At 46.9% G+C, this 25,223-nt stretch overlaps 1 protein-coding gene across 1 annotated transcript; it reads left to right on the top strand.

Moving 5' to 3' along the window:
• Nucleotides 1–244: 244 nt before the first annotated feature.
• On the top strand, nt 245–23,644 carry med21 (mediator complex subunit 21). Its single transcript, XM_070901549.1, has 4 exons — nt 245–345; nt 3,134–3,248; nt 4,307–4,407; nt 22,017–23,644. The coding sequence occupies exons 1-4, from the start codon at nt 304–306 to the stop codon at nt 22,185–22,187; spliced, it is 429 nt and encodes a 142-aa protein (XP_070757650.1). The 5' UTR covers nt 245–303; the 3' UTR covers nt 22,188–23,644.
• Nucleotides 23,645–25,223: the final 1,579 nt, after the last annotated feature.

Genomic DNA, 25,223 nt, shown 5'->3' with positions numbered 1-25,223 from the left:
TGGGCTTCTCTAATTGGCTAACTGGTTGTGACTCTGATTGGATGATACTGCTTGAGTGATTGATTGGGTGAATCTTTCATTCTCCATATGATTGGGTGACGGTCTCTGTTTCTCACAATGATTGGATGGCTGTTTGTAATTCCGATTGGCTGACTCCGACTGGCTGGCCCCCCATTGGCTGACTCTGTCCCGTTCTCCGTTTGACTCTCTGGACGCATTGCAGTACGGCGGGCGCCGATTGGCCGACCGTCGCTAGGCGGTTCCGCCAACCGCGCGGCGGCTTGTTGCGGCGGGGGGGGGAAGATGGCGGACCGCCTCACGCAGCTGCAGGATGCGGTGAACTCGGTGAGTGGGAGCGGCGGCAGCTCCTCCCCGGGGGCCTGGGCTTCCCGCAGCTCGGGGCTGGGGCTGGGGCTGGGGCCTGGGCCTGGGCATCTTGCATTTCTGTAGCGCCTTTCCCCACCTCGGGATGTCCCAAAGCGCTTTACAGCCAATGAAGTACTTTTGGAGTGTAGTCACTGTTGTAATGTGGGAAATGCGAGTCAGTTGGCGCACAGCAAGCTCCCACACACAGCAATGTGATAATGGCCATTTAATCTGTTTTAGTGATGTTGATTGAGGAAAAATATTGGCCCCAGGATACCGGGGATAACTCCCCTGCTCTTCTTCAAAATAGTGTCATGGGATCGTTTACATCCACCCGAGAGAGCAGACAGGGCCTCGGTTTAACGTCTCATCCGAAAGACGGCACCTCCGACAGTGCGGCCCTTCCTCAGTACTGCCCCTCCGACAGTGCGGCCCTCCCTCAGTACCGCCCCTCCGACAGTGCGGCCCTCCCTCAGTACCGGCCCTCCCTCAGTACCGCCCCTCCGACAGTGCGGCCCTCCCTCAGTACCGCCCCTCCGACAGTGCGGCCCTCCCTCAGTACCGCCCCTCCGACAGTGTGGCCCTCCCTCAGTACCGGCTCTCCCTCAGTACCGCCCCTCCGACAGTGCGGCCCTCCCTCAGTACCGCCCCTCCGACAGTGCGGCCCTCCCTCAGTACCGCCCCTCCGACAGTGCGGCGCTCCCTCAGTACCGCCCCTCCGACAGTGCGGCGCTCCCTCAGTACAGCCCCTCCGACAGTGCGGCGCTCCCTCAGTACAGCCCCTCCGACAGTGCGGCGCTCCCTCAGTACCGCCCCTCCGACAGTGCGGCGCTCCCTCAGTACCGCCCCTCCGACAGTGCGGCGCTCCCTCAGTACCGCCCCTCCGACAGTGCGGCGCTCCCTCAGTACTGCCCCTCCGACAGTGCAGCGGAGAGCTCCCTCAGTACTGCACTGGGAGCGTCAGTCTAGATTTTTGTGCTCGAGATTCTGACATGAACCCATAGCCTTCTGACTCGGTGAATGATGCTACCAACTGAGCCACAGCTGACACACTGAGGAGCACGTTTGCAATAACTTGCATTTATGTAAAAGAAAGACTTGCATTTATTTGCCGCCTTTAGCGTAGTAAAACATTGCAAGGCACTTCACAGGAGCGATTATCAATCTAAATTTGACACCGAGGTACATGAGATATTCGGACAGGCTTGGGTTTTAATCATACAATGGTTACAGCACAGAAGGCGGCCATTCGGCTCATTGAGACTGCTGAAATGAGAGCCTTAAAGAAGGAGAGAGACTTGGTGAGAGAATTACAGAGCTTGGGTCTTAGAGTAGTCTGGTCTTGTTCAGATTAGTTGTGGTATGTTTATTGACTAATTCCCAGTATAAAAGCGAGTTGGATTATTCAACTGATGTTTGCATTCCAACTTGAACCTGTTTCACTCCCACATGCTGTGTTCCATTGTTAAATTTATGTTTGTGCTTTCATTCATTCACCAATAAGCCATCAAAACAAAAGCTCCTGATTCTACTGTCAAACTTGTAAGTCAGTTCATAATCAGCGCTATTTGTATAGGACTTTGTTTATAATCTGCTCGGAACGGGAGGAGGCCATTCAGCCCCTCGAACCTGTTCGGCCATTCAATTAGATCATGGCTGAACAAAAGCAAAATATTTGCGGATGCTGCAAATCTGAAATTAAAAACAGAAAATGCTGGAAATACTCAGCGGGTCAGGCAGCATCTGTTGAGAGGAGAATCAGGTGTTAAAGTTTCAAGTTGATGACCTTTAGTCAGAACTAGCAATGGTTAGAAACATAGAAAATAGGTGCAGGAGTAGGCCATTCGGCCCTTCGAGCCTGCACCACCATTCAATAAGATCATGGCTGATCATTCACCTCAGTACCCCTTTCCTGCTCTCCATACCCCTTGATCCCTTCAGCCATAAAGGCCGTATCTAACTCCCTCTTGAATATATCTAACGAACTGGCCTCAACAACTTTCTGTGGTAGAGAATTCCACACGTTCACAATTCTCTGAGTGAAGAAGTTTCTCCTCATCTCGGTCCTAAATGGCTTACTCCTTATCCTTAGACTGTGACCCCTGGTTTCCCAACATCGGGAACATTCTTTCTGCATCTAACCTGTCCAGTACCATCAGAATTTTATGTTTCTATGAGATCCCCTCTCATCCTTCCTTCTAAACCCCAGTGAATACAGGCCCAGTTGATCCAGTCTCTCCTCATATGTCACTCCTGCCATCCCGGGAATCAGTCTGGTGAACCTTCGCTGCACTCCCTCAATAGCAAGAAGGTCCTTCCTCAGTTTAGGAGACCAAAACTGAACATAATATTCCAGGTGAGGCCTCACCAAGGCCCTGTACAGCTGCAGTAAGACCTTCCTGCTCCTATATTTAAATCCCCTAGCTTTGAAGGCCAACATACCATTTGCCGCCTTCACCGCTTGCTGTACCTGCATGCCAACTTAGAGAGATAAGTTTTTAATCAAATCCAGAGATGGGGAAAGGGAGTGGGGCAGGGAGGAAAGAACCAAAAGGGAAGGTCTGTGTTGGGGTGGAAGGCAAGAGAGATTAAACAACAAAAGGGATGATGGTGTGAGGCAAAAGGGGGTGGTAATGGGGAAAGTGTGCAAACATGGCTGATTTGTATCTTAACTCCATCTACCTGCCTTGCTTCTGTGACCCTTAATACCCCAGCCCAGCAAAAATAAATGACTGGTTGATTTTAATTGAATCTTGTTTTTCTCTAGCTAGCAGACCAGTTCTGTAACGCCATCGGTGTGTTACAGCAGTGTGCTCCTCCTGCGTCATTTACAAACATCCAAACTGCCATCAACAAAGACCAGCCATCTAACCCAACAGAAGGTAAGAGTGAGTATTGAGGATGTCCAGAGTCTGCTGTTTTCAACAGAAATGATTAGAATTGTTTCAGACTGAGTCTCTATAATCGGCCCGATGAAGTCCTGTTCACCCATCACCCCCTCGCTGACCTACATTAGCTCACCTGTCCTAATATCTTCTTGCGTGGCTCAGTGTCAAATTTTGCTTGATAACGCTCCTGTGGAGCGCTTTGGGACATTTTAATAAGTTAAAGGTGCCGTCTGTAAGTTGTTATTGGCGAGCTGTCAGTTGCACAGTCCTAGTGCCCCAGTGTCTTCCCTTAACCCTTCTGGCTCGCTATCCCACCAGCTTCTCTATTAAAAGTGACCTTTTCAGCCTTGCTTTTACCCGCCTACCCTAACTCTTGTGTTACTCCTCAACGATCTTTTCTGCTCTGTCGCACCTGAGACATTTGCTACATTAAAAATGCAAGTTGCATTGCGAAGTTGTCTCCTGTGTATATGTTAACAATAAGAACATTAGTGCCACCCGCAGTTTGTAGGGCCGTTTGCCTCTGAGTCAAATAGTTATAGGGTCAGGTCGGAGGAATTATTTTTAAATGAAACGTTAATTCAAGGCCCATCTGTCTGCTAACTCTGATGAAAAAGATGGTGGGAGGGTCGGTAACCAGGGGACTCAGATTTAAGGTAATCGGAAAAAGCTCCAGAGGGAAAAGGAGAATTTTGTTTACGCAACGAGTTGCCTGAAAGGGCGGTGGGAGCAGATTCAATAGTAACTTTCAAAAGGGAATTGGATAAATATTTGAAGGGGGGGGGGGAAATTGCAGGGGGGAGTGGGACTAATTGGATCGCTCTTTCACAGAGCCGGCACTGGCACGATGGGCTGAATGGCCGCCTCCTGTGCTGTAAGATTCGCTGAAATGGACTGCCACATTTATCCAGTAAGTAAACCATTGGTTGTAATGCGAGATGATATGACGGGGTGTTTTATAAAGGCAAGTTTTTTTTTCTTTAATAGTCTTTTCATGCCATGCTATGATTTTTTTTCTTCTGTTATCACCTGGCCCTATATTTTCCCCACAGAGTATGCACAGCTTTTTGCTGCACTGATTGCACGGACAGCTAAAGACATTGACGTGCTGGTCGACTCCCTGCCGAGTGAAGAATCGACAGCAGCTTTGCAGGTAAGAATGCCGGGCCATCTCACTGAACTCTCTCACTGAAAGCTGTCTAAATGGCAGGGCAGGGGTGGTGTTTGTGGAGGCTAAAAATGAGCAAACGGAGTACTATGGATTTGCGTACGCCTATCTTGAATTGTAGGTACTGAAAGAGGTCATTATGTTTTACAAAGTATTTACAGCACAGAAACAGGCCATTCGGCCCAACAGGTCCGTGCTGGTGTTTATGCTCCCATCCCTCGTCATCTCACCCCATCACCATATCCTTCTATTCCTTTCTCCCTCACGTGTTTATGCAGCTTCCCCTTAAATGCATCTCTGCTATTCGCCTCAACCACTCCCTGTGGTAGCGAGTTCCACGTTCTCACCACTCTGGGTAAAGGATTCTCTCCTGAATTCCCTATTGGATTCATTAGTGACCGTCTATATATTTATGGCCTCCAGATTTTTCCTTTACCAAAGTTACAAATGATATCCTATATGACTGACCATAGAAAACTATCCCTCCTCAACCTTCTTAACCTGCCTACTGCCTTCGGCACGGTGAGCCACATCATCCTCCTCCAACGCCTCTCTTCCGTCATCCAACTGGGTGGGACTGCACTCGCCTGGTTCCATCCTTATCCGTCGAATAGTAGCCAGAGAATCACCTGCAGTGGCTTCTCTTCCTGCTCCCCCCACCCGCCCCTTCTATTTCTCATCTACATGCTGCCTCTCGGCGAAATCATCCGAAAACATATCGGGTTCTACATGTACGCTGACGACCCTCTGCTCTATCTTATTGAATGGCGGAGCAGGCTCGAGGGGCCAAATGGTCTACTCCTGCTCCTATTTCTTAATTATCTTGAAGACCTCTATTAGGTCACCCCTCAGCGTTCTCCTTTTCTAGAGGAGCCCCAGCCTGTTCAATCTTTCCTGATGTCTATAAACCTCTTCATTCTGGTATCATTCTAGTAAATCTTTTTTGCACCTTCTCCAGTGCCCCTATGTCCTTTTTATCATATGGAGACCAGAATTGTGCACAGTACTCCAAGTGTGGTCTAACTAAGGATCCATATAAGTTTAACATAACTTCTCTGCTTTTCAATTCTATCCCTCTAGAAATGAGCCCCAGTGCTTGGTTTGCTTTTTTTATGGCCTTATTAACCTGCGTCACTACTTTGTGATTTGTGTCCCCCCCCCCCCCCGATCTGACCTCCACCCAAAGCAGTATGTGGCCTCCTGATTCTTCCTACCAAAGTGTACCACCTCACACTTGTCTACATTGAAATGCATTTGCCAATTACATGCCCATTCTGCAAGTTTATTAATGTCTGCCTATTTTTTGTTGCACTCTGCCTCTGCATTAACTGCAGCCCTCAATTTGGTGTCAATATGTACACACGGTCACAGCATATTTTAGGCTTAATGGGCTCAATTTTCCCCAAAGCATTTTTTTTGGCGTACTTGAAGAGTTACGCCCGATTTTTTGGTGGCCTAAGTATGCCAAAAAAAAATGATCTAAGTTTCCCCGTTGGATTTCTTCATTTTGGTGTGGTGTAACCCGACCTTTAGTTTTGGGGGGTGGAGCCTTGATCTGCGCCATTTATAGCCAGTTCCCAACACATTAAAAGAATTGAAAAGCACATAGCAGCAACTTGCCTCCAAACACACTCAACTCAACTCAACTCAACTCAGTCACGTTTTTCAACTTAGGCCAAAAAGAGCAACTTAGGCCAAAAGGAGCAACCTGCTCCAAAAAAATGGCACAAATCCCAATATCAGTTGAAGTACTTTTATCCTGCTCTGGGTGCTTTGCAGCCTTCACCAAGATGACTGTTTTATATAATAAAATATTCTGCCCTGTGTTCAGTGCCTGCCTCTGACTTCTCCGGCTACTTGGGTGCTTGCTGTGACTGTGACACTTGGGAGGGACTTCCCAGTCAATACTCGGTGTGGCACTGGAGCTGTGAGAGAGGGGTGTGGGAGAATTTTCCTATTGCAGAAGTAGCAATAGGAATCATCTCACTTTCCTTGTAAATTAAGTGTTTAGCATTGCAATATTTATGTATTGAAGAAAAAACATTTAGCCCTCTGCACTTGAACCCTTGCTCAACCAAGTGAGGGCATTATGTGCTGGGAGGTCGAACGCCCTTCCCCTTTCCTTCTCATCCTTGTTTTCAAATCCCTCCATGGCCCCGCCCCTCCCCATCTCTGTAACCCCCCTCCAGCCCAACAACCCTCTGAGATCTCTGCGCTCCTCCAATTCAGGACTCTTGAGTATCCCTGATTTTTATTGATCCACCATTGACAGCCGTGCCTTCAGCTGCTCGGACCCTAAGCTCTGGAATTCCCTCCCTAAACCTTTCCGCCTCTCTAGCTCTCTTTCCTTCTTTAAGACGCTCCTTAAAACCTACCTCTTTCATCTGCCCTAATATCTCCTTGTGTGGCTCGGTGTCAAATTTTGTTTGACAACTACTCCTGTGAAGTGCCTTGAGATGTTTTACTTCATTAAAGGAGCTATCAAAATGCAAGTTGTTCACTGTCTATGGGCATTACAGTGCCCCAGCATTGTCCTGGAAGAGGTATTGCATGCTGACTGCTAGGTTGTTGGTTTTAAATTGATGGATACTACCTCGGAGACTGTGGTGAATCTGAACTTACAGCATAGGAGCTCTCTGTCTCCCCCCAGCCCAGCCTCCGCCATGTGCTTTGTGATTTAGCAATGCCTTTGTGGATCGATGTGGAGAGGCAACCAGTCTCCTCCCCATGGGTAGAGGCAGTTGGGACAGGCAGTGGTATCTGGGTCCCTGGTGTGTGCCTTGTAGTGGGCTGCTTTCAGACAGGTGTTGATGGTGACTTAGAATCATAGAGATTTACAGTATGCAAGGAGGCCATTCAGCCCATTGTGACCGTGCTGGCCAATAAAGAGCTACCCAGCCTAATCCCACTTTCCAGCTCTTAGTCCATAGCCCTGTAGGTTACGGCACTTCAAGTACTTTTTAAATGTGGTGAGGGCTTGTGCCTCTACCACCCTTTCAGGCAGTGAGTTCCAGACCCCCACCACACTCTGGGTGAAAAAAGTTCCCCTCAAATCCCCTCTAAACCTCCTACCAATTACTTTAAATCTATGCCCCTTGGTTATTGATCCCTCTGCTAAGTGAAATATGTCCTATCTATCCACTCTATCTAGTCCCCTCATAATTTTATACACCTCAATCAGGTCTCCCCACAGCCTCCTCTGTTCCAAGGAAAACAAACCCAGCCTATCCAATCTTGCCTGATAGCTAAAATTTTCCAGTCCAGGCAACATCCTCGTAAATCTTCTCTGTACCCTCTCTTGTGCAATCCCTTGGGGATGATTGGAGCACAAAGAAATTTGTGGAGAGAATACATTTTGTTTTTTGTTGCGTAGTTTGTAAATTACAGATCGTTATCTTTGCACTAATGCGCGACGAGTATTTTGTAGTGGATGTGGATCAACATCAGATGTCGTAGATAAAATGTGAATTTTTAGCTTTGGGGCACCTTCGGTGTGATAATGCTGGACACCAATGGGTTAATTAGAATGAGGGGGAAAAAATGCAGCAAATCGACAGAGGTGAGAAGAAAGTTTCAGATGCAAGACCACCCACGTGAACTTCCTTTTGCCGTGGCTGTTAAAAAAAAAAACAGTTGAAAAGGTTCATCCTGTTTTGTAACAGTTCAACACTGTGGTTAGATGTGCAATGCGATGTGTACATGTGATCAGCAACAGAATTAACACTCAGTTAATTTTTTAAGGGAAATTGATTATATATAATTTTAAAAAAAATATATGTATTGCACTTAAAGCAGAAGTGAGAGCTTTGCCCATCGAGGATTCCTGTGTCCAGGTCATCGCGGATTAGATGCAGAAGACTTTCGACTGTAGCAGAATGCATGTTACAGCACCAGTGTGACACAGCCCCCAGTAATCCTCATGCCCTCTCTTGTTCCACAGCTGAGTTGGGAAGCTCATTTTCTTTGGTTGATGGACCTTCCATTATTGTACATAAGGACATAAGAAATAGGATCAGGAGTAGGCCATATGGCCCCTCGAGCCTGTTCTGCCATTCAATATGATCATGGCTGATCTGATCATGGACTCGGCTCCACTTCCCCACCCGCTCCCCATAACCCCTTATCGTTTAAGAAACTATCTATTTCTGTCTTAAATTTATTCAATGTCCTGACTTCCACAGTTCTCTGAGGCAGCGAATTCCACAGATTTACAAGAAATTTCTCCTCATCTCTGTTTTAAATGGGCAGCCCTTTATTCTAAGATCATGCCCTCTCGTTCTAGTCTCCCTCATCAGTGGAAATATCCGCTCTGCATCCACCTTGTCAAGCCCCCTCATAATCTTATACGTTTCGATAAGATCACCTCTCATTCTTCTGAATTCCAATGAGCAGAGGCCCAACCTACTCAACCTTTCCTCATAAGTCAACCCCCTCATCCCCAGAATCAACCTAGTGAACCTTCTCTGAACTGCCTCCAAAGCATTGTAAATATGGAAACCAAAACTACACGCAGTATTCCAGGTGTGGCCTCATCAAATCCTTATATAGCTGTAGCAAGACTTCCCTGCTTTCATACTCCACCCCCTTTGCAATAAAGACCAAGATACCATTTGCCTTCCTGATCATTTGCTGTACCTTCACAAGTGGTTCATGCACAAGTGACCCCAGGTCCCGCTGTACTGCGGGACACTTGGAAAACTGCCCTGCTCTTCTTTGGAATAGTGCCATGGGATCTTTTACGTACACCCGATCTTTGCAATCTTTCTCCGTTTAAATGATAACTTGCTCTTTGATTTTTTTGTGTCAAAGTACATGACCTCACACTTTCCAACATTATACTCCATACTTGGCAGTGACGCTAAATAAATGACACACACTCTCACCATCCCTGTTCATGCATCGCTGGCTCGCCGTGTAAATCCAGGACTCTAAACGTGAAGTACACAGAGGTGTCAGCTGTGGCTTAGTGGGTAGCTCTCGCTTCTGAGTCAGGAGGTCGTGCCTCAAATCCCACACAGAATCTAGGCTGCCATTCCAGTGCAGTTCTGAGGGAGTGCTGCACTGTCGGTGGGGCAGTACTGAGGGAGTGCTGCACTGTCGGGGGGCAGTACTGAGGGAGTGCTGCACTGTCGGAGGTGGCGTCTTTCGGACGAGACGTTAAACCAAGGCCCCGTCTGTCCCCTCGGGTGTACGTAAAAGATCCCATGGCACTATTCCAAAGAAGAGCAGGGCAGTTCTCCAAGTGTCCTGGGGCCAATATTTATCCCCCAACCAACATCACTAAAACAGATTATCTGGTCATTATCACATTGCTGTTAGTGGGAGCGTGCTGTGTGCAAATTGGCTGTTGTGATTCCTACATTACAACAGTGACAGCACTTCAAAAAAAAAATGTACTTCATTGTCTGTGAAGGGCTTTGGGACGTCCTGAGGTTGTACAAGGCACTATATAAATACAATTTCTGTTTTTTTAAAATGCCAGGGTGCACGTGTGTTTTTCACTTTGTGTGCCTTTACTATATAGTAAATAAGGAACATCTTGAAAGACATTGAAAAGATTCTCGGCCTGGTCGAGCAGAAACTAGAGCATGAATACGCTAATGATTTTTTTTTCTCGGATGTGGGTGTCACTGGCATTTATTGCTCATCCATCGTTGCCTTTGAAGCTGGTGGTGATGAACCACTGCAGTCCGTGCGGTGAAGATACTCGCACAGTTCTCTTGGGCGGGAGTTCCAAGGCTGCGACCGAGTATCGATGCTGCCCTTGCCCTGCTGGGCGGTGGAGGTTGTGGGTTTGAGAGATGCTGCCAAAGAAGCTTTAGTTTATAGATACAAAGCCACATCCCATCTCCAGCATAGAACATCACGTTGAATGCGTTGGCTGCTTATGTAGCTTTTCTTGCAGTCTTCACTCCACATCATGCCTGAACAAAGTCCCACTCCCTCATTGCTCATAATCCATGCCAACCTTCCGTGGCTGCCGGCCCTCTCGCAGATCGCACTCAAAATCCTCGAGTAAAGATCCCTCGATGGTCTTGTCCCGGTCCTCTCTCTGCAACTTCCTTTCAGCTCAACATTACCCTCCACCATTCCCACTCCCAGTCTCCATTATCCCATCTCTTCAACCCCTCCTCCACCCATCCTGTCATCAGTGCCTGGACAATTGGCCTTCTGCAGTCTGGAATCCCCTCCCAATCCATCCACCTTTGTTGCTCTGTCCCTTGGCTTCAAAAAGCCTCCTCACTCAACCTCGCTCAACTCCTGCTGTTGGTGACCTCTGCAAGTCCTCTACCGCTCATCATCCTTTGTGAAGGACCATGTTGCACTCACCGTGTTAAAGACCCTCTACCATTGCAAGCTGTCGACACAACACAATACCCGAGTTACCTGACCCGTATATTTATGCTGAACAACATCGCTGGGTCAAACGAACTGAAGCCGGGTTGCGCATCTCGACTTATGTGCAGTGTTAAATTGAGATTGTGATATAAGTGCCAGTGAGTAACTGAGCCAGAAATATATGGCACCTAATTTTAGTCAGTTTAGTGAGAGAACTCGGAGGCCCCCCCCCCCCCAAAAGCTTCATTGGTGCAATCTTGTACAGAATAGAAGCACTGGAAAAAATGGAGAGGCTATACCTATCCGGAAAGACTGAACAGCCTGGGGCTCTTTTCTCTAGAAAATAGCAGACTGAGAGGTGGCCTGATGGAGGTCTTTGAAATTATAAAGGGGTTTGATAGGGTAGACGTAGGGAAGACATTTCCACTTGTGGACACCAGAACTACGGGCCATCAATATAAGATAGCCACCAATAAATCCAATAGTGAATTCAGGAAAGGGGACCGAGAATGAGAGCGAAAGAGGTGCAGCTAAAGGCGAACACACCATATATAGAATAGTGCAGGGCAGAGATGGGTCAGTGAGAAATGGACAGCACCCCAGGAAGCAGAGATACAGTCCCGTTAGTTTACATCGAGTATTCGATGTGTCACGTTCTAAGTGACACATCTATCAGTCATCAGAGTGACAAGCTGTACATAACATTGACTATATTGGTAAAGTAATCATGTATTTCATGTCATCTTTATTAGGGGAGAAACGACATACCGGTATAATTTTATAACCGTTCAAATCAGATATAACATAGTGGGACACCAATAAATCCAATCGGGAATTCAGGAGAAACTTCTTTACCCAGAGAGCGGTGAGAATGTGGAACTCGCTGCCACAGGGAGTGGTTGAGGTGAATAGTATCGATGCATTTAAGGGGAAGCTGGATAAACACATGAGGGAGAAAGGAATAGAAGGATATGTTGATGGGGTGAGATGAAGAGGGGTGGGGGAGGAGGCTCGTGTGGAGCATAAACACCGACACGGACCCGATGGGCCGAATGGCCTGTTTCTGTGCTGTAAATACTATGTGGGAATGGTGAAATTCATCTTGTTTAACTACATGGATTATACATGGACTTCTGACGAAAGATTATACAGGTACAGAGTCCGTGCCGGTTTTCGGGTCTTGCCGGATTTCGGACCTCGACGTTTCTCGCCGCCCGCCAATCCTCCGCTTCTCACCGCCCATTGATTCTCGGTGCCCTGCAGCTGCTTTTTTTTTACCAGTTTCCTCGTCCCTCGTTGCACGTGTCGCCATCTTGGCCGGCTCAAAAATGTCCGGTTTCCAGACAGTTCTGGTTTTCGGAATTCTGGATTCGGAACGTTGTATGATGTACCTGAAACTGTTTCCTTTCTGTACAGTGTTTCCAGAATGTTCTATTTTTTTTTTTGCCACGTGCAGTATTTTGATTTTGTGTGTCTTCTGTGCTGCAAGACCTATGGTTTTGTGTCTCCCCCCCCCCCCCCCCACAAAGATCACTTGCGGTAATGGTGTTTGCCCACCTCTCACGGACGTTTGCACATCTTGCCAGACTTCTGAGGGCTCCTCCCTTTAACCTGAGTGGACAGTAGTCTCTGCCTTGGGTTGCAGCTCTTGCTGCTGTTTTGTGTTCTCTCAGTCTGCCACCAAGTGGCCGGGCCAGGAACAACAAGAATATAACCAGCAATTTTCTCTCTCTCCTTCCACTCGAAGAACTTGCATTTCTATAGCGCCTTTCACGACCTTGCAACATCCCAAAGCGCTTTACTGCCAATGATTATTTCTTGAAGTTCGGTCGCTGTTGTAATGTCATAGAATCATAGAATAGTTACAGCACGGAAGGAGGCCGTACGGCCCATTAAGCCCGTGCCGACTCTCAGCAAATCCCACTCCCCCATCCTTTCCCGTAACCCTGCAAATATTTTCCTCCAGGTACTTACCCAACTCCCGTTTGAAAGATAAGATTGAATGTGCCTCCACCACCCTCTCAGGCATTCCAGATCCCAACCACTCGCTGCGTAAAAAAGATTTTTCTTGCATTGTTTTTGGTTCTTCTGCCAATCACCTTTAAATCTGTGTCCTCTGGTTCTCGACCGTTCCGCCAATGGGAACAGTTTCTCTCTATATCTACTCTGTCCAGACTCCATGATTTTGAACACCTCGATCAAATCTCCTCTCGACCTTCTCTGCTCAAAAAGGAGTTAGATGTAGTCCTTACTACTCGGGGCATCACGGGGTGTGGCGAGAAAGCAGGAATGGGGTACTGAAGTTGCATGTTCAGCCATGAACTCATTGAATGGCGGTGCAGGCTCGAAGGGCCGAATGGCCTACTCCCGCACCTATTTTCTATGTTTCTAACCCCAGCTTCTCCAGTCTGTCCACGTAACCGAAGCCCCTCATTCCTGGAATCATTCTGGTAAATTTTTTCTGTGCCTCCTCTAAGGCCTTCACATCCTTCCTAAAGTGTGGTGCCCAGAATTAAACATTGTACTTCAGTTGGGATCTAACCAGTGTTTTATACAGATTGTGGGCTGTGAAGTGAGGGAGGAGAGAATATGAGGAAGCAGAAAACATGCAGGCAACTTTTTTTTTACAAAGCGGGGGAAATGTGTGGGTGTGTTATGGGGATGGAGGGGTAGAAAGCATGTGACCATGTTTGGGAGGAGGCTGAAAGAGCACAGTTCTGTTTTGGGGCGGTGGGAGAGTGAAGGTGGGGGGGGGGGCGGATGCGGGGTAAGAGCTGAGAATTGTAAAGGCAGTATGAAAATTAAAACCGGGTGGGAATGGCAGAAGAGGGGATGTCCGACCTTGCATGATTTTTCTGCTGGTTTCCAGCAGCCACGACAGTTGCGATAGACCTGCTTTTAAAATTAATTTTAAATAATTCATGTTTAAGATGTAAAAGCACTTACCACTGACTGAATATGGATTTTTAATCCCACAAGAGGTCGTCTGAAATTGCAAGTGACAGCGAGTGAGTGATGGCCAAGTACAAGCCCAATCTGTAACGGGCAGTTGTGTTCATTGGCTTGGGTCTTGTCACTTCCAGATCAAGCCACTACATGGCACTGCTTCTCTGCAAACCCTTCATCCTCCTGGGACACACAGAAATCTTAGCCAATGGAGTGAAAGAAAGACTTGCATTTATGTAGTGCCTTTCATGACCACTGAGTGGCTGTGAAGTGCTTTGAGACAATTAAGTACTTTTGAAGTGTATTCACTGTTGCAATATAGGAAATGCTGCAGCCAATTTGCACGCAAGCTCCCACAAACAGCAATGTGATAACGACCAGATGAACTGTTTTTGTTATGTTGATTTGAGGGATAAATATTGACCCAAGGACACCAGGATAGCTCCCCTGCTCCTCTTCGAAATAATGACATGGGATCTTTTACGTCCACCTGAGAGAGCAGATAGGGTCTCGGTTTAACGTCTCATCTGAAAGACGGCCCCTCCGACAGTGCAGCGCTCCTTCAGCACTGCCCCTCCGACAGTGCAGCGCTCCTTCAGCACTGCCCCTCCGACAGTGCAGCGCTCCTTCAGCACTGCCCCTCCGACAGTGCAGCGCTCCTTCAGCACTGCCCCTCCGACAGTGCAGCGCTCCTTCAGCACTGCACTGGAGTATCAGCCTAGATTTATGTGCTCAAATTCCTGGAGTGGCACTTGAATCCACAACATTCTAACTCAGGCGAGAGTGCTACCCACTAAGCCACAGCTGACACTGAAGAGGAAGTAAAATGGCTACAGAACATATCGGAGCGGGATCAGGAGGGGGGAATTTTTGAGCTACAAGTAGCTCAAAGTCACAACTTATCAGGAAATGCTGAACAGGCCGGGCGATTTTCTCTAGAAAAGAGAAGGCTGAGGGGTGTCCGACTATATTAAGTCACCCCTCATATTGTACCTTTTTATGAAGGTATATATTATACCTTTATGAAAGGATTCGATGGGGTAGACGTAGAGAAGATGTTTCCACTTGTGGGGGAGACCAGAACTAGGGGCCATCAATATAAGATAGTCACCAATAAATCCAATGGGGAATTCAGGTGAAACTTCTTTACCCAGAGAGTGGTGAGAATGGGGAACTCACTGCCACAGGGAGTGGTTGAGCTGAAATAGTATAGATGCATTTAAGGGGTAGCACAAGAGAGAAAAGAATAGAAGGGAATATTGTCGGGGTTAGATGAAGAGACTTGTACGGATCATAAACACCAGCACGGACCAGTTGGGCCGGATGGCCTGTTTCTGTGCTGTAAAGATGTATGCAATATTGTGTAAAATTAAGCAGAATTACTTTGTAAGATGGTGATTTTTTTTTTGTTTGTTTTGGTGGGGGGGAGCCACAAATTAAATTACAGAAGCATTTGCACCATGATGATCTCTTTGGTGGAGTTCTATAAACCAGGGTCCCATCCACTTGTTCAGGGGGATGTTCAACGATCCTGTGGCAGTAACTGAAGAGGAAGTGGACGCGCTCTCCTGGCTCTCATTCCTTACTCCACAACCACAAAAAGCAAAAGTACTGACTCCTTGTGGCTCTCCATGCTGGGTGTGGGGCACTGCTGCCGTGAAAGGCTCCCGTGATTGTTTAGATCAGTCGCTGCACCCCAAAAGGAATACACTGCGTCATTTGCTCCGAGAAGTAGCGATGTGATTAAGCTGCACTGACGTATTGTGCACTGTGTGCTTTTTGAGCTGGTTTGTTTGCACTTGACCTGGTCGGTTGTGTACGAGCGCCACAGCTTGGGAGATTTACGGGATCAAGCCCCACTCCAAGACTTGAGTTCACAATCTAGGCTGGTACTTCAGTAGTGTGGTGGGGGAGGGGGTGGTGCAGCTTTGCTGAAGGTGCTGCCCTTTGGAAGGAATGGCCTGAAAATTGCGGCCTCTCCGGGTGCGTATGAAGAGGCCTCGCGCATGCCAGTGCTTGCGATGTGCATGCGCCAAGAATCGGCTTTTGCGATCTGTCTAATTGTCTTTTGACAGATCGCACGCATCTCCGGGAGAAGGACATTCGCGGGCGGAGATTTGGGCTATTTGCCCAACTCTTGCCCAGTGAATGTCCTTCAAACTCTTGCGCCTGGTAAAAGCAGGCGCATAGCTTACTTTTACCAGCATAAGAGTTTTAAAACATAGAAAAAATAAATGTTATTACTTATTTTTATATTAAAAACCCTGTCTATGAAGGCAAGTTTATTTTGAACACTATTAAAACATTTTTTAACATTCGCAAAAATAATGTTTTCTCGAAAACATGCAATTTCTATTCATTTTTTTTTTTTTAAAGTGAAGTGTTTTTTTAATTTATGTTTGTGTTTTATTTGCTTTTAGGGGCATTCTCATTGATAGTAACCGAGCTCGGAGCTCCCATTACTACAAATGAGAATACTACATTGTGATTGGTGGTCCAGGCCCATGTGATCCCAGGATACACATACGATCCCGGAATACATGTTCCCGTACGCTGAACTGTGCAGCTGGGCCTCGGAGCGCAAGTCTACCTTTCTCCGGGACCACCGGGTATTTTTGTAAAAAGAATTTCGCCCGCGGGAAGCCTACGACCACAATTTTTGGGCCTGTGTTAACTCAGATTGTGGCTGCCTGTTCCAGTGACTCAGGTGGATATTGTGACCGTGTTTGAAGGAAAGGTGGGTGATCGCACCATGTTCTGTCCAACATTCTTCCCTCAATGACTGCCACCAAAAAAAGCAGATTACCTGATCGTTCATCACATTGCTGTTTGTGGGGCCTTGCTGTGAGCAAAATCACCTCCCTACTTGTGTGCTAATCGTTACTGCACTTCAGAAGTGCTCTGTGACTTTTCAGACCTGATTCGAGGTGCTAGATAAATAAATTCTTCCTCGAGTCCCCCAATAAAACACTTCCAAGTTTCTACTTTTATGAATGTGTCAGCCTTGTAATTAATTATCACTTAAACTGACTATAAATTTAGCTGTCTCGCAGTATCACAAATATTTACTGATTTGCTGTGGAAACAATAAATTATTTTCCTGTTAAGTAGTTTGGATTACAGGGCAATCTGTGCTGTTACATTTCCTAACCGACACACCTCGCAGTATGAGACCTCGAAATCTGTTTCACATCCTGCCGAGCTCGCTAGCGTTTGCGGCAATTAAACTGTCATCTAATTTTAGTATTTCTACAGAAACTTGGTACGTGCTTGTGTCTTTCTAAAACAAAGGTTTAAGTTAAGGAGGTTCCTCCCATTGTAGCTTCCAGAAATTAACCCTGTCCTTGGCCATGATTCGGAAAGTCGTGTTTTAAATAGTTTTGAGTTTTGTTTGCAGCATAGAAAGTCCACTAAAGGTAATTAGCATCGTCAACCCTCCAGGATTGGCCTGGAGTCTCCAGGAATGAAAGATTAATCTCCGGGATACTACCGGGAGCAACACCAGGAGAAGAATCATAGGGGATAGTTCTTTTTTTGTGTTTTTTTTTTTCCCTACATTTTCTTTAAACACTGGGAGACTGGAGAAGCTGGGGTTGTTCTCCTTGGGGTAGAGAAGGTTAAGAGGGGATTTGATAGAGGTGTTCAAAATCATGAACTGTTTTGACAGAGTAAATAAGGAGAAACTGCTTCTAGTGGCAGAAGGGTCGGTAACCAGAGGACAGAGATTTAAGATAATTGGCAAAAGAATCTGAGGGGAGAGGAGAATGTTTTTACACAGCGAGTTGTGATGATCTGGAACACGCTGCCTGTGGTGGAAGCAGATTCAATAGTAACTTTCAAAAGTGAATTGGATAAATACTTGAATGGGAAATATTTGTAGGGCTATGGGGAAAGAGCAGGGGGAGTGGGACTAATTGGATCGCTCTTTCACAGAGCCGGCATAGGCACGATGGGCCGAATGGCCTCCTGGCTCTGCGATTCTGATAATTTATCAGCTATGAAAATATTGGCGATGGAAGGAGAAGGCATGCCTGAGAGTCTAGAATCATCCAATAGGGTAATCGCTTCGCTTTCCGATTGATGTGGGAAGGCTAGGCATGATTGACCCCTGGGATGTGATGGGGTTATCTTCTAGGGAGAGATTGAGCAGATTGGGCCTATACTCTGAAATTTAGAAGAATGAGAGGTGATCTCATTGAAACATACAAGATTGTGAGTGAGCTTGACTGGGTAGATGCTGAGAGGCTGTTTCCCCTGGCTGGAGAGTCTAGAACCAGGGGGCACAGTCTCAGGAGAAGGGGTTGGCCATTTAAGACCAAGATGAGGAGGAATTTCTTCCACTCAGAGTTGTGACTCTTGGAATTCTCTGCCCCAGAGGGCTGTGGATGCTCAGTCATTGGGTATATTTAAGGCTGAGATCGATAAATTTTTGGGCTCTAGGGGAATCGAGGGATATGGGGACAGTGCAGGAAGGTGGAGTTGAGGTCAAACGTTAGCCATGATATTGAATGGTGGTGCCGGCTTGAGGGGCGGAATGGCCCACTCCTGCTTCTAATTCCCATGTTCTTGAGTCAGGTAATCGGGGGCGGGGCGGTTGGAGGCAGGAGGTCATGTAATTAAACCTCGAGGAATACATCCAATCAGAGTTGGAAACCCTTCTCGGCATGGGCTATCCACAGCATAGTGGTAGCAATTTAATTCAAGTGTTTTTCATAAGAATTAGGAGCAGGAGTCGGCCATTCGACCCCTCGAGCCTGCTGCGCCATTCAATAAGATCATGACTGATCTTCTACCTCAACTCCACTTTCCTGCACTATCCCCATATCCCTCGATTTCCTTAATATTCAAAAATCTACCAATCTCCGTCTTGAATACACTCAACGACCTCATCAACCTCTGAATGAAGAAATTTCTCCTCACCTCAGTCCTAAATGGCCGACCCCTTATTCTGCGACTGTGACCCCCTGGTTCTAGACTCCCCAGCATCTACCCTGTCAAAACCTGTAAGAATTTTTAACATTTCAATGAGATCACCTTGCTATTAAACTAAAACTGAAGCTCGGGGAATGTGTAGCATTTTCAAGGGGAATGCTTGGCTCCGTAGAAGCTGCTCAAGGTCCAAGGCGATGGTGAGGCCAAGATTGTCAACACATGAAGAGATAAGGGTTAAACTAACAAAGGCAAGATGTGAGGAGGTTGAGTTTTGGAAATTTGGAAGATGCCCAAGATGTTCATTGCCGCATTGAAGGATATGGAGGATATAAAAGTTCAGACAATGCAATGTAAAAGTATTGGAGGTTGTACACACTGAGGGTATGAAATCTGGAGGAGGTTGATTATAGAAAGGAATTATTGGCAAAAGCCTCGTATGGTCGGCTGTTTAGAGATTATTGATTGTGGGTTGTGAAGTGAATATTGTATGGCCACCCAACAATTGCCCTTGGATCTGGGGCTGTAGACTAAACAGTGGGGCTTTGTGGCCTTATGTGACACAGATGGATGTTAGCAGCAGAATTATACATTGTTCGTTACATGGTAAGATACCTCTGTGTTCAAAAGCAATACTCAACATCAACTTGCATTTATATAGCACCTTCAACATAGCAACATCCCAAAGCGCTTCACAGGAGCGTTACCAAAATAAATTTGACAGTCAAAGGAGATATTAGGACAGGTGACCAAAAGACTGGTCAAAGAGATAGGTTTTAAGGAGCGTCTTAAAGGAGGAGAGGTGGAGTGGTTTAAGGAGGGAATTCCAGAGCTTGGGGCCTAGCCAGCTGAAGTCACGGCCGCCAATGGTGGAGCGGTGAAAATCGGGGATGTGATCGATCAGAATTGGAGGAGCGCAGAGATTGTGGAGGGTTGTCGGGTTGGAGGAGATTGCAGAAGGCGGGGATGTGAGGCCATGGGAGGAATGTGAAAACCAGGATGAGTATTTTAAAATCAAGCTGTTGCTGTACCGGGAGCCAGTGTAGATCAGCGAGCACAGGGGCAACGGGTGCGTGGGATTTGGTGCGAGTTAGGATACGGGGCAGCAGAGTTTTGGAGGAGTGGAAGTTTACAGAGGCGGTCAGGAGAGCAATGCCACCGGAGTTCTGCTCGTGTTCAGTATAAGCTGCTTATAGACTGGTAAACGAGGATCGCGTGCTGTGCGGCTAAGAGGAAATGAAATATATAGCCGCCCTTAAAGTAAAATAAAACTAAGGATCAAACAAGAAAGTGTTATGAAAATGGAAGTTGTGCAACTTCCAGTGCAGCATTATATCAGCTAAGCTTCTTGGGCAATTCACTTCCAGGGGATGAGGTAATGCCTTTCTTTGTCAATAAGAAACCAAGAAGGCAAGAACTTGCATTTATAAAGTGCCTTTCACCACTCTAGGGGCCCAAATTTGGCCAGGAGTTGCTGTTTTATTTGGAGCAACTTGATTTTTCTGGAGTATCTTAAAAATCCCCGTTCTGCACATTTAATTTAAGGCACTGTAAGTGAATTAGTTAGGTTTTTTTTAGTTTCGTTTTTTTTTCAAAAGGGGGCGATATCAGCCCCCTACGCCTGTTTTGGCTATTTAAGTCAGTTTGGACAGCTAATAGTTGCTGCAAACTAAGGCCAGCGTATGTGGCCGCACAGAAAACCCTTGCGGAGAGCTAAGAAATCAGCGCAGGTAGCTTCCAAATGACAGTGTTATGATAGGAATGCTAGTCTTTTTTAAAATCTGAAGCAGCGAGACCGGACAGGGTGTAGGTGCTATCAGCCTGATTTATGAGTATGGGGCTTTTACAAGAATAAAAATGATCTTGTAATGAAGGCTGATGTATAGGGGCCACTTAAGCAAGGGGAGGGTTTTCTTTGTAAATAATAGATCAAGAGCACCAACGCTCTCGCCTAATGGATTCGTGTGCGGCATCAGTGTCAAGGACAGAGCATGATGCAGAACCACAACCGCAAAGCCGGTAATCAGCAGCTTATGGTTACTGCTTGCTGCTTTTGGTCAATGAACATTTTGCTACTTACACAACACTACAAATATTTGGGTTCGTTAGTCCAAATAAGGATGTAAATTGTCGAAGAAAAATAGCTATAACTCGATAGCATTTTGACTTCTGCAGCACCAAAGAATTGCCCTGACTAAGTTTAGAAATTTAAAACGTCAGGCTTAACAAAAAAAGCATGTCAAAATGTAAACTTCAATTTTGGTGTCCAGCATTGTGTCGTGTGACTCTGATAATTAGTAATATTTTAGAATTCTATGCAGTAATGGGTGAGCTGTAAAATACTGCAAATAGGGAATTTTTAGTAAAGATAGCTAGATATTAAAGTACTGGAAAATCTTTGAAGATTCTCTCTCTCTTTCCCCCCCGATCCAAACTCTTACCGCGCATGCGCGCGCCCCCCCCCCCCCCATCAAAAGTTTCCCCGCACCAACCTGTTTCTTGTAGCCCTCAGCGCGGGAAAGCAGCGGCCGAACTGTGCGGCAGGCCACTCGGCCCGGGATAGAGGCGGACGCGTTGGGTCCCACACTGCAGGCATCATCATCACAATCATGGGAGGAGCTACTGCGCATGCGCAAACGCTCTACTGCGCATTCGGACAGCTGCCGGCTCAGTTTTCGGCGCAGGGCTGTAGCTCCGCCCCCTACTCCACGAGAAACGCCGCACCAGGACCCGGGACACACAGCAGAATGGCCAGAATCTTTACGTTTTTTTGGCGCCGTTTTGAGCGCACAAAGTCGACGCATCTCGGGGGAGTGCGCCGGAAAAAGGGGATTGGGAAATTTAGGCCCTAGGATGCTCCCCAACGAAGTACTTTTGAAGCGTGGTCACTGTTGTAATGTAGGAACCGTGGCAGCCAATTTGCACACAGCAAGATCCCACAAAAGCTATGGTGCTGGTTGAGGGATAAGTGTTGGCCAGGATGCTGGGACAGCTCCCTTGTTCTTTGAATAGTGCCATTTGGATGATGATCTCGCCACCCGAGAGAATAAAAGAAATACTTACCTTTTTATATAGTGCCTTTTGCAACCACCGGATGTCCCAGAAGCATTTTACAGCTATTGAAGTACTTTTTGAAGTGTAGTTATTGTTGTAATGTAGGCTAGAAGAGGCCTCGGTTTAACGTCTCATTTAGAAGTCCGCACCTCCGACAGTGCAGCACTCCCTCAGCACTGCTTGACTCGTGTTTAATGGGGAAGTCTGGATTCGTGTCTGTCTGCTCACGTGTAGTCGCCGGTTTTCAAATGTTTGCGTGGAATAAATGCATCAGGTATACGTGGCCGACGCACTGAGCTAACCCTGTCGTCTCTCCCAATATCCAGGCTGCTAGCTTACGTCAGCTGGAGGAGGAGAATCACGAGGCGGCAGCTCGGCTGGAAGAGGTGGTTTACCGGGGAGACGTGCTGTTGGAGAAGATCCAGAGCGCATTGGCGGACATTGCCCAGTCTCAGCTCGGGACAAGAAGCGACGGTCAGCCTGTCCCCGAATCCTAGCAGCAGAAGGCAGGTTGCTGCTCCGAATCTGATGATGCGATTTATACTCTGCAAAAAATAATTTTTTGGAGTGGGGGTGGGGGGGGGGGGGAGGTGGGGGTGAGAAAAGGGTTTTTAGTAAAACTGTTAAAAGTTAGCACTGAGGTTAAAATTGGTTGCAATTCTGTCCAGGCAGCTTTAAAAAATAATGTAAACCCTTTTGGTTGTGAGACTTATTCTGGAGATACAATTCCATGTCCGAGTAAATGTGGAATCCCCCCCCGCCCCCATTTTGCACAGCGCTCAGTTTATTAATTCAGTGCTGGGTTCTCCGTGGATGACGGTGTCTCCACTGCTTTGAGGATGTGTGTTGTGAATAGATAGGCACACTGCTCCCATACGGTGTGGTCTTCAGTTTCATCCTGGATCCCGTTCTTCCAGATGTTGCATCCTCAAATTTAAAACCGGATACTGTTCAGTGGGCACCATTTACCCTCGCGCTCTGACATCATATCCGACGTAAGCGCAGCACTGGATCGGAATCCGAATGTTGAAGATGGCCGTGACTACAATTATTAACTGCTTTTAGATTGCAGCGTGGGTCACGGGAGAGTGAGCTGAACATAAGAAATAGGAGCAGGAGAAGACCATTTGGCCCCTCGAGCCTGCTCCGCCATTCATTAAGATCATGGCTGACTGAGTCACTATCCTGCAGTCTGTTGCCTGATGGTTTTTACTGTACACCAGCTGTACTGTTCCACGTACATGCAAGCTGCCAGTGACCTTTTTGGACAACGCACAGGCAGAGTTGTGCGTCACCGCGTCTCCAGCATTGTTCCCTCTAATTTTCTTTTGGGTGGGTGCGCGGCCCATTCAAATTTCCGTGTGTGTGTGTGCCGTTTTTTCCATTCCGGAGCCGCTTTGTGACCGGCCTGCGTGGGACCTCCAGGCCATCGCCCGGCCGAGTAGCTGAACAGCAACATTGGTTCCTCGGCAAAACCTGCTTCCGGCGCTGGCGAGAAACGGGGCCTTCCTCGGGCTGAAGGAGGCCCACATGCTACGGGAGCTGGTTACACAAGCCACGCAAACGCTGTTTGAAGACTGCTCCTCCACCAGCAGAAGCCAGGCTGTACTCTGCTACCCGACACTTTCATTTGCATATGTTGTGTTTTTGTTTCAAATTCAAGATGTGCTTGCTGATTTAGTGGTTGAGCTTTGGTCCAATACAGTAGTGGACATGCATTGGGCTGGAGTTGTTGCGCTCATGTTGTTGAGAGTACGCAGCTGCTTTGAGTCTTCCTCCCTCTCCCAGCTCACACTGCCAGCTCACGGGCGAGCAGTTCCCCTTGGGTTATGTGGCACACATGAAATATGTTCTATATTCCAAGGTTGTACATTGTTTTATTTCTGGCTTGTTGACATTTGGTTGCAAAGAATACAAGTTAAAGATTAAATAAATTGTACAATGCTATAAATCACACTTGACTCCTGCGTTTTTGTAGGATGGTCAGTTAGGCAGGCACCAAAAATGTTTGTTCTCCTGCGTTGACATGTCAAGGTAGGTTCAACTCTTGAGCCTACACGGCAAGCAAGCCCAAGGTGGACCGAGGAAATATTTCAAGGAAACATTTCAAGAAACATTGGAAAAAGTGCAACATCCTATTATTTGAATAGGGAGAAATTACAACATGCTGAGATGCAGAGGGACCTGGGGGTCCTTCCCAAAAAGTTAGTTTGCAGGTGCAGCAGGTAATCAGGAAGGTGAATGGAATGTTGGCCTTCATTGCGAGAGGGATGGAGTACAAAAGCAGGGAGGTCCTGCTGCAACTGTACAGGGTATTGGTGAGGCCGCACCTGGAATACTGCGTGCAGTTTTGGTCACCTTACTTAAAGAAGGATATACTAGCTTTGGAGGGGGTACAGAGACGATTCACTAGGCTGATTCTGGAGATGAGGGGGTTACCTTATGATAGATTGAGTAGACTGGGTCTTTATTCGTTGGAGTTCAGAAGGATGAGGGGTGATCTTATAGAAACATTTAAAATAATGAAAGGGATAGACAAGATAGAGGCAGAGAGGTTGTTTCCACTGGTCGAGGAGACTAGAACTAGGGGGCACAGCCTCAAAATATGGGGGAGCCAATTTAAAACCGAGTCGAGAAGGAATTTCTTCTCCCAGAGGGTTGTGAATCTGTGGAATTCTTTGCCCAGGGAAGCAGTTGAGACTAGCTCATTGAATGTATTCAAATCACAGATAGATAGATTTTTAACCAATAAGGGAATTAAGGGTTATGGGGAGCGGGCGGGTAAGTGGAGCTGAGTCCACGGCTAGATCAGCCATGATCTTGTTGAGTGGCGGAGCAGGCTCGAGGGGCTAGATGGCCTACTCCTGTTCCTAATTCTTATGTTCTTATCCCCACCGACACCTGGGAGTCGCTGGCCAAAGACCGTCCTAAGTGGAGGAAGAGCATCCGGGAGGGCACTGAGTACCTCGAGTCTCGTCGCCAAGAGCATGCAGAAATCAAGCGCAGGCAGCGGAAGGAGCGTGCGGCAAACCAGTCCCACCCTCTCTTTCCTCCAACCACTGTCTGTCCCACCTGTGACAGAGACTATAATTCCTTTACCTAAGTCACCTAAGAACTCACTTTTGGAGTGGAAGCAAGTCTTCCTCGATTTCAAGGGACTGCCTATGATGATGATAACTTCATGGAAGTAGTTTGTACATGACACACACAATACGATATGTGCCCACATTTATATGTTCAACTTGCAGATACAAATGAATATTCTGTCAATAACTGGGCAGAGATTGGGAAGCATTGTCCATGTGAGTTTGGACAGATTATTTTCTCCACTGCAGATAAGGGTCTCATTTTGAACCCAACTTTCCTGCTTTCACGCATCATGATACGAAGGGGAATAATCTGGAGGAAAATAATTCAAAAGCAGAGAATTTATGTTCAACTTTGGTTCAACCACACTGGGAACACTGTGCACGGTTCTGGTCTCCATAATACAAAAATGATATAGAAGCACTGGATAAGTGCAACAGAAATGA

The sequence above is a fragment of the Pristiophorus japonicus genome, chromosome 15 (assembly GCF_044704955.1).
Source record: "Pristiophorus japonicus isolate sPriJap1 chromosome 15, sPriJap1.hap1, whole genome shotgun sequence".
NCBI lineage: Eukaryota > Metazoa > Chordata > Chondrichthyes > Pristiophoridae > Pristiophorus > Pristiophorus japonicus.
The sequence above is the reverse complement of the archived record's forward strand: the minus strand, read 5'-3'. Positions and strand labels throughout refer to the sequence as shown.

Coding starts and splice junctions, on each gene's coding strand:
- med21 (XM_070901549.1), top strand. CDS start 304: ATGGCGGACCGCCTCACGCAGCTGCAGGATGCGGTGAACTCG. Junction 3,249..4,306: donor GCCATCTAACCCAACAGAAG/GTAAGAGTGAGT, acceptor TTTTCCCCACAG/AGTATGCACAGCTTTTTGCT. Junction 4,408..22,016: donor AATCGACAGCAGCTTTGCAG/GTAAGAATGCCG, acceptor CCCAATATCCAG/GCTGCTAGCTTACGTCAGCT.